The sequence below is a fragment of the Apteryx mantelli genome, chromosome 3 (genome assembly GCF_036417845.1).
Source record: "Apteryx mantelli isolate bAptMan1 chromosome 3, bAptMan1.hap1, whole genome shotgun sequence".
NCBI classification, from domain to species: domain Eukaryota; kingdom Metazoa; phylum Chordata; class Aves; order Apterygiformes; family Apterygidae; genus Apteryx; species Apteryx mantelli.
The window spans coordinates 29,718,354-29,732,655 of NC_089980.1; the positions used below are offsets into that span (position 1 = coordinate 29,718,354).

Consider the following 14,302-nt stretch of genomic DNA (forward strand, 5'->3'; position numbering starts at 1 on the left):
CCTGATCCAACCACTGAATACAGATGTGAAAAGCAAAGCTGAAACTTTGCAATCAGACAGAGGCGCATACAGTATTCACACTGACTGCAGGATTTCAGTTTTGTGCTGTACACTTTCACAGTCATACAAATGGCCCCTCCTTTCAAGAGGATTTCTGGGACCAAGCAAGGCCTCGAAGCACTCCATGAATCAAGCAATGGGGCCAGTGGCAGGGGGATCTATCCCCTATCCACCTGTGCACTGAGAAAGCTGTTCTGTCAGAAAGATGCAAATGACCTCAGATGCTGTTTTCTTCTCAGAACGGTGTAACCTGATTTTTGTGCCAAGATCACCTGTCCTTCTAATAGCATAGATCCCTTAACTTTTGCATGCAAAAGTATCCTGCATTAAGAAAAGAGGCATTCTCTGTCTTCACCATCTTCAGAAGAAAATCTATAGATTTCACACAGTGAATCCATTTATCAATAGTGGTAGCAGAATAATTCATTTTGGAATCATTATCTCTCCCCTTCTCTGACAGGTAAATAGGGGGAGGAAACCTGTGTGTCTCAAAGATCACTTGTATCAGATCCTCTGTCCTGTAGCTTTTAAGAATACTACTGAATTGTGCCAGAGTGACTGCAGTTTGAGGAATGAACCGGTGCCTTCTCTCGCCTTCTGAAGGACAAACAGGACAACCTTTCACCCGAACATCCCCTCTGTAACTACCTCCATTCACAGACACAGAAAATAAACAGACTAGCATGGCACAGAACCTATCTCTTCCCTTACATAAAATTCCCTTCAGCCAGTATGAAAAGCCACAATACCTGAACATCTGCTTAGCTAGGAGGCAACTTACACATCTTTTCTTGTAATCTCTTTCAGTGGAAGCCACTACCACCTGTGGAGGAATGGTTAAGCGAGAGAGGGCATGATCTGATTGGGATGAGCAATCCCGTCTTCGGGGTAGAGGAAGGAATCTAGGCCAAGGCAAGCGAACCTGCTGAAAGCGGCCTTATGTAGGCCAAGGCAAGCGAACCTGCTGAGGCCTGCTGAACTGGCCGTATAGCGGCCTTGAGCACTACAAAAGAAGGTATTCATGAAACTGGTAAACAAGTCTGGACGGAACTAGGGTCCATAAATGTCGATGGAGCACAATCAGCAACTTTGCACCAATCATGTATCCGCTTTATACGTATGGACAGAAACTGTAACCAATCATGTAACTATTGCTAGCGCATGCGTATTGCTTGTCGATATATATACTTTGTGTAAGCTCTAATAAAGGGAGAACGACCATACTCATATTGAGACTCATCGTTACTCCGGGGTCCCCTCCCTCACTCCAACAACCACCAAGCCACTTTCTGGAGAAAAGAAAGGAGCCATAATATCTCAATATTTAACATTTAGAGTCATCCTAAAAGCAGAAGAAAGAGACTGCAAAATGTGCACCACTACTGGTGCTTCTTGCACTGAGATATTCTCCTCTTAACTTTGTGAAACACAAACTGTCTCAAGTAAGATTGTCAGCACTGAATTTGCACCTAATCTATCCAAAACTGTGGTTTCTGTGGTGACGTGTAATGGAAGGTTGGAATCCAGAATCAGCTCAACCCTTCCAGCTTGTGGATAAACACACTGGGATTAAAGGGAACATGAATAAGGCTCTTGGAGTAAAAAATTAAGAAGGTCTGAGTAACTTCAAATCTCTTCTGAGGATCAGCCACTGTAACAAGGAAGAATACTGTATCACTCCTTGTAACATGGTTTCTTCAGAAGGATCTCAGAGGTATTTAGCAAGAGGAACTGGGCAAAGTATCTACTTACTGACACGAAAAAGGAAAAGTCAGATAAATGAAAACGTAAGCCTAGACTTACTCCGATAATTAGAAGCTGCTGTATGCAGCTAGCTTTGGAGTGCAGTTCTCCTAGGTTCCTTGCAAGGATATTTGAACCTGCACAGTGTGAATTAGCCTAACCAAAATCTGAACCATCCTTTGGAGACGCCTATCTCCATCTAATGAGTAGTGAGGGAATCTATACTGACTGAGCTTTTAAATCAGACTTTGAGGAAATGCCTGAAGTTAGACAGGGTGAAGCCCAACCAAAACCACTACTCTGATTACATGCGTTAAGACTGCTTTATACATCTCTAACACATAGCACAAGGAAATGAAATAGAAGGCACTAAGTAAAAATACAAGTTCATTACTAGAGCCATCCAACAGAGTATAATTGTAGCTCTACTATGAGAAAGTTAAGAGTCTTTCAGCATCCTGATCTTTATGTACCTCACCATCAGAAATAATAAAAACTTCCCAGGAGTCACTTCTCCAAACACAGTGGGACTGATGAAGGACACGAACAGCTCCTACTGAACTACCTTCACAGAGCTCCACAGAAAAGTGGTGTAACTGCTACCGATGTGTGGAGCACCTCAGCCACTATGATGCTGCCGGACAGGTCTGGAGTACAGCTCCTGACTTTGTTGAATGCTTTCACAGGATTATATTTAATCGATTTTAAAACATATATGCATATACATAACTGTCCATAGATGGATTAACAGCTTTGCTCAGGACAAGTGCATTCAATTTCTCTCATTCAGCTTCCTTTTTTCTCCCAGTAAGACAGTTTTTTTTTTTTTTTTTTAATGTCTTAGAATCCTATCCATTAGCTGAGGCAATATTACTAAAAAAGTGCTAAATGTCAATTGATAAAAATAAATAAATAAATAAAATTCTTTTTGTAGTAATAAGACCAAGGAAACAGAAAACAGCAATTTGGGATTGCTCTGGCTGGTTACCAGTCTGAGTTACAACCTCTGGCTATATAAGAAAGTTAGTGCAGGCAACAGATGATTTGTTGAGCGGAACAGTGCTGTGGACATGATATCCATACTACACATATTTCAAGGTTTGTGGGCTATTTCAGTTCATTTTTTTAAGCGTGTGGGGCACTTTGTTTTTGATTAGAGGTTGGAGGTTTTTTTGCTTTACTCTGGATCATTTTTAGTCTAGTCTCACAGACTACATGCCTATGAAAAGCATTAGGTGCACTCCTGAAAACCCATTAGGTTAGGTTTATCCAAAAAGAATCCATGCCCTTTAAAGACTGCTCTGTAATAGATGCACCTACGTTATCAGTCACTGGGTAATCTCAATTGTCCACTGGTACCCTAGCAAAGGGAGAAAGGGTGGACATATCATTTGGCATGATCTGCTGTAGATCTGCACCCAGTCTGAACCAGAGCATGCACATTACTGATTCAAGTGAACGCACTTCCAAACACCTCCTCTGTAGCTTCAGTCACTCAACTCACCAAGACTTCAAAACCAGTTTAATTGTAAAGGCTACAGTTGATCTTTTGATCAACTTATACTGAGGAATGCTAAGCTTCCCATATTGATTAGTTAGCAATGAAAGCAATAATAAGTATTCTCAAACTTACTATTTTCTTCAGTTATTTAAAGAATACTCACAAATCTGATTTTAAGTTTCCCTGAAATGGTGCTTTTAGATGCTTTTAATTTTGACTAAACTTATACTGTAAGTTCAAAAGAAAAAATACATCCTAACGGCTTTAATCATTTCTAATACAGCAAATTTATAGCTGAGAGAAAAAAATGGAATACTAATCTGATGTGTTTTGAAACTCGAGACATTAAACTTTAAAATGGTATTTTTAAGTTTTTATGTGACTGTTAATACACATTTATACTGATGCTTTTACACATGCAACCAACTCTCTTGGCGTATCATTAATAAACAGAATCATTACAGCTTGATAACTTGACTGTAACACAATCTCTCAAATTACTCAAAATTGAATTTTTCATCATTCCTACCAATAGTGGATAACAAAAGAAACAGATATGTGCGTAAATGCTTCACAGAATCTGGCCTCTTATACCGTGGGCATCCTAACAGGACAGCTGTCAGGCTCATCCCACCTCAGTGAATTGTGTTTGGAACATCCAAATCTCACCTCAGCACTGCTCCTCAGTCTCTCCCTCTTAGTCTCTAATTCTCTCTTTAGGATCAGTAACAATTCAGATCCTTTTAACGGCTTATGCCTCTATGTAAGTTTTCCTATCGCATTCTAAAATGTTGCCAAAAATCTTCATCGCTGATTTTGAGAGATGCTGGAGGAATATCTTCAGACAAAAACCTTTTTAACAGCTTAAGGATGTTAGCACAGCCACAGCTTGGAAAGGCACTTTCAAAGACAATGGAAGGAGTCATACTGGGACAAGAAGAAACAAAACAGGACACAAGTGGTGGCATCTGACATTCTATCCAAAATCTGTTTTTCTGTCCCAGTAACGCCGACAAGTTCATCTTCCCTAAATACTGCAAATGTATCTTAACATTTTTATTTAGAGCTACAGAAATGCTAAAAACTAGTACCTGCCCAAACACTTGAGGAGTCTGCATGAAGTCAGTATAAATTTTCTTAATAAACGAATAAATGAATTCCAGCTCAGTTCCTAAAGACTTTCAATTTATCTTAAAAAAAATTCCAAACCACATAGGCTTTTCTAAGCACCCCTGACTTTTTAATCACAATCAGAAAGACGTTTAATCACAGGGTACTAAAAAAAAAAAAAAAAAAAAAAAAGTTTTGCAGTACTCACTACTACTCTTTTTGGTCCCCAGCGTCTGGCCATCTTCAAGAGAGTTTGAGCCCACTGAGGAACTATCCTGACTGTCCTGGTGGGGCAGCTGAAGAAATCCTTCACTGGATTCTGAACGGGTAGGTGTGAGGGTCAGAGACTTCAAACGTTCGCGGTTAACATCTTTCTTAGACTTTATCAGCTTCCTCATTTTCAGAGTAATCCAGTTGCCTCTTCTGTTAGCAATAATACATTTACTGCAATTATAATACGTTACTTTTGTCTTAATTTTTTCTTAATTTGTATGCAAGAACACAGACATGATTCAGCTCCCCTGAAGTTAAAGGAAATCTTTACTTTCAGCTGGAAGAGAATAGGTACTCTGTGTTCTAAATTTGTATTTATAACATATTCAGCAGTACCTTCTTGGGGGGGATGGCTCGTAAAATTTATACTGATCCATTATCTTCTCCTCCAATTTCTCCTTCTGCCGCCTCAATTCATTTAGCTTATCACTGTAAGCAGAAATTAATGATAAAGTATACTTCAAAAATTTACATATAATGTGTGCGAAGCATCTTCCTCTGGATATCTGAAAGTTGACATTTTTCCTGAGGAATTTTTATATAATACTTTTTTTCCCCTTATTGAAAAATCAATAAAGAGAGATACAGAAAACAATCTTACAATTAACAGCGATACATAATTGTAAAAATTTTCATTGGCCATTATTATACAATAGATAACCTATATATGTGCCTTAGTATTAAGAAAAGGCAATAACAGAATCGTTTAAATGAACATGTCTTCTTTTCTCTCAATTCACTACAAAAAGTTAGTTTTCAAAAAAACCAGGATCTTTGTAATAGAAGGAGGATGCAATAACATTTTTCATTAGACATTTATATCATCCATGAAACCAGTTGTACTGACTCTTTATAACTAAAAATATAATGTTCCTAGTTTTAATTACTTGCTTTTCATATATAATTTAAATTTTTATTTTAAAAGAAGAAACTCTTTGTAAGTAGCACGTTCATCATTCCTATAAAAAACATAAGCTGTTTTTACATATAGGTATTAGTGTAAGTGCACTCACCACAGTAATTTCATTATTTTTAATACTCACATGTATTGTCTTTGTTCCACATGAAAGAGATCCTTGCTTTCCATATTTTGCTCAAGTAATGTTCTATTCTGTAGCATTAATGTCTGAATTTGATCTAGTAAATGTCTGTTTTCCTCCTCCAGATTTCCCTTAAGCTGGCTAAGCAACTGTTAAAACATATGAAATGGTGCATGCATATATATGTGAGCACATCTGACACACAGATAATGAGATTACGAGAACTTAAGCAGATCTGTAAAGGATTTAGATAGTCAGCTCAGATAAAAAAACTTAACTATATTATGACTCAACTGATAAAAGCCTCTTTGACACTTTAACTAGCTTAATACAGTTTACCTAACACATTAGCTCCAATTTTAAAATACGGAAGTCAGGAAATTTACTTCAGTTCAAACTTCTTGTATCACTGTACATCATATAATATGGGGGGGGAGCAGTTTCGTTTCATTTCTTAGATGAGTTTTAAATTGTTGTATTGGATTGAGAACGTAGCTACTACTTAACTGAATTAGATTATACTCATTCATAACTACGACTTAGCTTTTATCACAAAACTATTAGATAGAAGCCACAACCAACTGAACAAAATCTTATATTCAGAAGAGTTGAACATTCTTAACCTCTGTTGGCAGCAACTCTACACATGTAAAACAAAAAGTACATCAGGGAAATTCACTTGTCTTCAAACCTACTTTGTCATCTATATAGCAAAGGAGCAACTTTCAAACACTTCATATGATTTTATGAATCTAAAAATACAGTTATGTAAATATAAAAATATTTCAATAACACCAGTCAAAAAATAGCATAATTCTTACATACCTCGCACTGATTATTCAGTTTTGTAAATGTAATATCAAGTTGTTGGTATTGTTCTTTGAGTTTAGAAAACTCGGCTTCTAACCGTGTTTGTTCTAGTTTGGAATTGTTCAATAATGTTTTCAAATTCTTATGATCAGTTTGCAGAACTTCATTCTCTCTCAAGAGCTGACTATATGTATGAGTAAGCCTGGAATGAAAAGATGCCATAAAAGAATACATGCAGATAAAAGGAAATGTATTCATGACCCACATTCCCTCAGAAAGATGAGAATTGCACAGTTTTAGGCTACTACAGTGCTGGACTATATGCTCCGGAGAGCACATAAAAACATTTCTTAGTACCACATGCTGTAGGTAATCATCTCTTAAATCTAATTTTCCTAGGCGTGCATTTTGCTTTTAAGTAAATTAGACGTTCTGGGTTCTCAGCATTTTAAAAATCAAGCAGATTTCTAAATGTGGACATAGCAATTAATTTTAAGATGTTGTTTTTCAAAAAAAGATTCTTAAAAATAGCTAAGATATCTTGCCAACACAGAGTAAGAAGTAAACAGAATTGGTCCAAACTTCACCAACTGTGGAGGCTGGACACAGACTCTCAGGCTCCATTGCCCCTTCAGGGAGCCTCCACCTCCCTCTCTAGCAACAATCTCCAGCTCCAACGAATACTCCTCACGCAATAGCACAGGTAAGAGGTATTTAATTTTGAGCCTCTTTGCCCTAAGAACAACTCTTATGCCTCTTCTGGGCGGGGGGGGGGGGGGGGGGGGTGGGGGGGGTGGGGGGGGGAGGGAGGCAGATAAGCAGAAAGTACCATGCTGCATAATTAATCCCATTAATTTCAACTGGACTACTTAAAAAGCGAGCTATACCTCAATTGCAGGGGTCAGGCAGGCCTTCACCCCCAACATTGCATTTCTGTTCCTACTGGCATTAACCTCAGACAGTGATCCTGCCCTTTAGGCAATTCACGCAGAGTAGCTTGCTCCCTCTAGAGCCCAGATCCACACCACACAGTACTTGGCCTGGGATTCCTTTGGGTGCTATGTGGAATTCAGTATTTAGTTTAGGATACAATAATTATTGTCTGTGTTTAGCTGTTTTTTCTGTATCACAGACAAACAGAGCAGAGTTTCTATATGGCATACATCTCACATGTCCTGAGGTGCAGCACCAGGCATTTAGAAATGGGAGTGGATGCAATGCCTGTTTGGATAATGCTACAGGTCTGTGCAGGTGGAGGAAGCCAAACCTTGCATACTCTCATCCATACTGCCTTTACAGAGTGATCCCAGTAACGATCTATTGCCAGAACTGCACCTACCCATTACCTCAGAGGAATCTACCTGACTCACTCTAGGAGAGTGCTCATGACTCTACTAATACACGTATCACACTTTTGCTTTACCTATCATTTTCATCACGAAGTCTTTTATACTCTGTTGCTACAGTTTCATGTTTTTCATTTTGCTGCAGCATCTTCTCCTGTTCTGTCTTGAGTACTTTCTCCAATTCTTCTAATTGTACTTTCTGTTTCAGCAACTGATTGTATCTGTCAACAAATATCTCATTTAAGTTTTTTTTTGCAGGGGGATGGGAACAAGAAAATATGGAGAGCTTTGGAAAAGATGATTTTAAGATCTTAATGTCATATTTAAAACTTATTTTATTCATACTTGTTATACAGTATTGTTTTTTCCTGAGGTATCACAAACTTAATTTTAATACATATTAATACTTACCTATCTTCTAAGTCCTTATGCTCCATCTCCAGATTTTTGTGTGCGGATTTAAGATTTCCGTGTTTAGCAATCAGAGATTCATACTCAGATGCTTGGCGTTCATGCAGGTGTTCCAGTTTTTCATGATCTTTGAGAAGTGAATCATACAATGATTTCAGATCCTCACGCTCCTTGAGTACAGATTCATTTTCATTTTCTAAAGCTGACTGCTGTATCAACAGTTGTGCATTTTGATTCATAAGAGATGTACTCTGAGAATTAAGGGTGGAATTTTCAACCTGCAGTCATGAACAGTTGACAAGAGTTGTAAATTAATTTCATAGACAGGGTCATCAAGTCGATCTCTTTCTACTGAAAGATTTCACGATTGTTTAATTCTTACCATCTCAGCATCTTTCTAATTATTTCATTACCCAAACTCCAATACCAAAACTTTTTTCTTATACCTAAATAGACATTTTCATTTCATTTCATATATCCTTAAGAATATTTTTATGGCAGTATTTCAAGAAAGCACTTAAGCATATGCTTAAATCAATACAAGAAAAAAATATCAGGTGATTATTTACTTTCAAATAGCTGTTTAAGTGCTATCCAGATGAGAGGTGCATTTTCTCTCCTCACTGACAGCTCTGTGATCAAAATATCTTGGAGAAATGGATCACCAGTGATCCTCTAATCGCATGAGCCAAATCTGTGATATGACTAAAATAAAAGGAACTTCCATACTGGCAGAGATTCTTTTTGAAAGTCTTTATTGTACAGAATCTCTATTGTCACCATAAATTCCTTATTGTACCCAAAGATCCATTACAATGAAACTTCAAACAGTAGCACGCATTTAACAGAGAGAAAAGGAAATATAGTAATAGCACCTGAAAGAACTACACATATCCTCTTCACTGAGGAACTGCCATTCACAGCTCTCTTCCGCCAACAACAATGTCATTTGATGGCTTTATGTATGTGGTGTTAGATCTGACTGAAAGCACTCTTCTCATGAAAGAGTACATTTTTTCCAACAATTTTGTCAGTACAGTATTAATGTCCATCAACACATTAAAACTCTGAATTTTTGACAGATATATAAAAAGTTTTACTTTGTGTGCCTCTGAAAAGAATAAGCTAATTCAATCCTTGGATTTCCTAAACAATTTAGGATATCTAAGGTGCTTGTCATATGACCTGTATTAGGCTAGTCTCCTCCTCTTTCCTATTCAAGAAATGAAGAACACAAACTACTGAGGCTTCTAATACCCTCTGGGTATCCGTTAAGGAAAAGAGAACAAAAACAAAACAAAACAAGAACTATCGCTCCAGTATATGCTGTTACTAAGGAACAAATCCCTTTCTGTTGGAACTGCAGTGTTCTTTGTTATGGATGATAAAGCTGAACCTTTCACTAGCAATGAAGTAATGTCTGCTGTCGACTATATGCTGTGAAACTTCTCAGACCGAATTTCCAGTTTGATTTAGTTCAGAATTAGCAGCTACCATTTAAGACATCCTTTCTCTGTACATCCCTGGTGGGTATCAGGAAGAATACCAAAATTGCAGTTGCCTAAGAACAGTCTAACATAGTCTATGTAGACCAGCTTAGCTTGTGTTTTGGATTCAGTTATATTTAACCATTCTTATTTTCATGAACACATTTCACCTTCAATTTTGATTTCTTTCATTTGCTGAATTCACAAGGACTATGTGCAAGTATCACAGAAGAGGAAATAGCTGAAGTGACCCTGCATCTGTGTTTGCATCTTTTTTCTCCCCAAATCCTATGGAAACTGAACGATAACATCCTGTCCTTACACTCCCATTCAAGTTCCCACTTCTACTCCTGTTAGCAATATATTCTTCATGAAGGAGAATGGTTCAGCAACTGCAATAGTTACAGAACTAATGGAGCTCTAATGCTCCAAATCTCTTTGAGCCTGCAGTTGGCCAAAAGCCTTACTGAGCACAAGCCTCCAGCTATACACGACAATCAAGAATACTCGGGACCCAGGTTAGCAGGATAACCAGTTTGAGAAAACCCTATATACAGAACAGTGTAACTCCACTGTGATAGTAATTAGTAACAGAATAGGTATCCAACAGGTCACTACTGAGCTCTTTCTGAAAAATAAAATAAAATAAAAATAAATAAATAAATAAATAAAAATGGAACATACAAACCAATGACAAAGCTCTGCAGTTAGCAGGAACTTAATGCAGCTTTTAGCAGTGTGCCTACTATAGTCCTTATTTCAGCATGTTTCCTTTCAAAGACGGAGTTGCTAAATAGAAGCACCAACTTGAAACTTCCATTGTAACACCAGCTAACAATTGGTTTACTCTTTATACTGGAAGTCCAAAATACTTTTGTACTTTCTGGCTTATTAAACAGACTCCTCTGAGGAAAATGAGACTATTTCTTGGTTTTATCTCATTTAGCCTTCAACCTCTGCAGCTATTTAGCAACAAACATCACCACAAAGATGAAAGAATCGTTCTGCTATTCCCCAAAGTCCTACAGCATAATGCTGTATGGGAATGACAATTAAAAGCCCAATAAATAATGGAGATATGTTTATGTTTTGCTATAGCGTGGTCTTGCAACTTGCCTGAAGTTTTTGAGCAAAACAGCTGAATTCTTAAGGAGGGAAAGGCACTCCCTTGCTAAGACTGCTGGGTATAACTGCTGGGTATAACAACATCCTGACTGTCATCCCCAGCTACTAAAATCATATGGCTCGATGAGGTTCAGCACAAATATTTAAGTAAATAAATAGGGAACCCTCTCTCTCCTTAAATTGATCCCAGCTCATTGCCTCAATAATTTCAAATCTCTGCAGTTAATTTATTCTCCAGGCATATCTGCTGGAAGAGGCCTGTGCTGTTGTGCAATTCATGAGACAAAATGAACTGCATAGGTATTTCTGCTTTTTTGGCAAATGGGATTACAAAATTCTCAGAGCTCCGAATCCCAGAAATATATCCTCCCCTGTTTAAAGCCATTGACTATATTTCCACGCCTGTGTCCAATAATTTTTAATTGCTGGACAAGATGAGACACTGTATGTGCACAAACGTTCTGTTTTGCTCACAGACGTGCCAGCCACAAAGAGGACTACTGTACACTAATTAGATTTCAGGGTGGAAGATCTGAAGTGCATTTGTGGTGTAACTCTGGTCTGCTTTCCAGCAAGGGACAGAACGGTAACTTCAGGCATTCAAGAAATTCATTATTTGTTCACTCATTCAAAGACTCCTTCACTCTGAGTTCTATCCACTTTCCATCATTTCTAACATCTTGTTTACTATTTCTGGTGAATTGTGGACTTTGTATTCTCTCCTTAAGCAGTTATGATTCTCCAAACTCCAAAAAGCATTAGATCCAGCAGCAAGAATATGGCATTTATCAGAGAAAAACCCATGTACTTGCTTACACAGTTAAAGAAGGATGGCATCTGCATTTTGGCCATAATAGCTATGAGACTCTGTGTAAATAACTATTTTTATAATTTCCATGCTCACACATCACCTTTTTTGCCTCCGAATTATCTGAATCATCTTTGCATAATTGTTTTTATGTAGTTTCCAAAGGTTTTGGTTTTTGAAAATTTTCTGTACTTAAATAACATCTTAATTTTCCTCTTAGACATGGTTTTTACTTGGTTTTGATCCTAACTATAAAAATAGAAAAAATACAAAATATATTACAGTCTCTTTGGATACACTCACTACTACCTTGACTTAACTTAGAAGTAAAAATTAAAAAAATTTTTTGATCTTGTAGGAGACTGGATAAGAGAATCTACTCTGCTCCTGAGCATAAATTCAAGGGTTTAAATAGGACAAATATGAAGGGTTAAAACCATCTTCTAGAAATGTTATTATTAATCAGTAATCATAAATTATTATTTGAGTGCTCTTAGTACAGATTATCACAAGTTGCTTTGATTTTCATGTCTGTACCACAACTGAAATTTGATTTATGATACATTATTACCATTAGCTTTAAACTCTTCACTTGAAAAACTACTGAATTAATATTATTTTAAAAAGCAAAATAAGAAAGTATTACCTGAAGCTTGGCATTTTGAGTTTGTAGAGTTGTATTTTGCTCCTGTAGAGAAACAGTTTGTCTCTGAAGTGCAAGAATCTGAGCCTGCAGATTACTATTCTGTGTCTCAAGTTGCTTTAATTGCGTTTTCAGTGCTTGTTTCTCTGCCTGCAGTGTAGCATTCTTCGAGCATTAAAAAAAAAAAGAAAATTTGAGTTTCCAGTCATTTAATGAACTAACATTTCTCCAAAATGAACAAAGCAGTGTGAGAAACTAATACAATTCTTTGTACTTTAGCCTCAGTACAGAGAAAAGGATTTAAAACGGATTCACAGAAATATACAGAGTGGAGCAAATCTGTAAATCACCTTAAATACAGCAACAAATACAGTGAAATGATCATTACAGGCTAAGATTAAAAAAATGGGTAACTAATATTGCGCCTAGGGAGAAACAGTAGAGAAATCTCCACAACTCGCATAAATAAGGATTACGTGAGAGGGATTTGTGAAATATCTGTAGATACGAAAGGGCAAGTTTAGGCTTCCTTTTTTTTTTTTCCTTTTTTCTTTTTAAATGCTGGTCAAGAATTTTACAGCTTCTGTCACTGCAGAATCCAGCTCTTTCATAAATTGTATTTAATTCAGGTTCTGCTCAGTCCATAAATTAGGTGATAAATTGCACACTTTCTTAGCAACACTCTCATAAGTTGTTCTAGAACAGCTCACAGCAAATAATTAAAATCAGAAAAATATTAAAAAGACATCTTACATTCCTTTCTACTTCAATTAATCTATCTTTAACTTTCAATAATTCTCTGGTAGTTTCCTGATTTTCTTTCTCCCATTTACTGACAGACTGATTTTCTTCTCCGCTTCTTGGAGGAGAATTCTGAACCATCCTTTCCTCTTCTTGTCTTTGCTTGAGGGCTTCATAGTTCTTTTTCACCTGAAATTATTCAGGACAACTTATATTAGGTTTAGAATTTTTAATTTTTTTACATCTCATCTTATTACATGACCATATCACTCTTCACAGAACAGGAAGTGTTATATGTTATTTTATTTATACGTTTGTTTTCTATAATATATTTGGGGAGATGACATGCAAACAGCGTATAGGTACTGATAGCTTAACCATAATAAACACTTTGACAAATGAGATTCAAAACCTGAATGACAAACACAACAGGAGACCTGCATTTTGTATTTTATTTTAGTGCTTTTAACTGTATCCCTCAACTTTTATAATAAAGTAGAACAAACAAGAAGGTTATATTTACTTTAACTAATCCCTCCAGCTGTTCAAGCTAGATCAGAAAATATAATTTACTGAGAAATGAGTGTTTCTGGCATCCCAAATCAAATCAATTTCAAACAAATTACTTATCTACCTGAAATACTCTAAGACCAATGACTCAGCAATGTTTTATGTGATCGTAACACCTGCCCTGTATTATTATTGTCTTAAAAAGCAGTTGCACCTTTGCCCTGCTTTACACTGCAGAAAGCTAAGGGGCCCTCCCCTTTCCTTGCTCTTCAGGCCCTGTCCATAAGTTGTGTGCCAAGCGCGTTCTGAGCACAGTTGCTATGACCCTCGCTGACTTTTACACATCTCCCTGCTGAGTGTCCTTGGGTCTTCCCTCCCTCTTCCACTCCACAGACATGTTCTTGGAGCTCTTCAGCCATTTTTCCCCCAGCAATGCCTGTTTCTCCTCTGACTTGCACCAAAGGTCAAGCAAAGCGTAAAAATAACAATAGCTGGTATATGGATAATTTAACCTTACAGAAGAAAATGCCTTTCTCCTTACTGTTTTAAGTTCCTGACGGAGTTGCTGGTTTAAGTTTGTTGATTCTTCTAAACGAGCCTCCAAAGCAGCAATTTTTTCTTCTTTTATTTCAAGAGACTTCTTAAGTGTAGATTCTAATTTTGATTCCAAAAGCTTGTACCTACTGATCAATGA

General features: G+C 37.0%; 1 protein-coding gene across 1 annotated transcript in view; it reads right to left on the bottom strand.

The window, feature by feature from the left end:
- Nucleotides 1-14,302, bottom strand: part of CCDC88A (coiled-coil domain containing 88A) — a 102,880-nt gene that overhangs the window by 14,298 nt on the left and 74,280 nt on the right. Inside the window, exons 18-26 of the mRNA XM_067293022.1 lie at nt 14,150-14,291; nt 13,111-13,287; nt 12,361-12,522; nt 8,295-8,572; nt 7,961-8,104; nt 6,553-6,739; nt 5,731-5,876; nt 5,024-5,116; nt 4,623-4,837 (exon numbers count right to left, since the gene is read on the bottom strand). Coding sequence (XP_067149123.1) covers nt 4,623-4,837; nt 5,024-5,116; nt 5,731-5,876; nt 6,553-6,739; nt 7,961-8,104; nt 8,295-8,572; nt 12,361-12,522; nt 13,111-13,287; nt 14,150-14,291 — 1,544 coding nt within the window. The remainder of the gene's footprint in view (nt 1-4,622; nt 4,838-5,023; nt 5,117-5,730; nt 5,877-6,552; nt 6,740-7,960; nt 8,105-8,294; nt 8,573-12,360; nt 12,523-13,110; nt 13,288-14,149; nt 14,292-14,302) is intronic.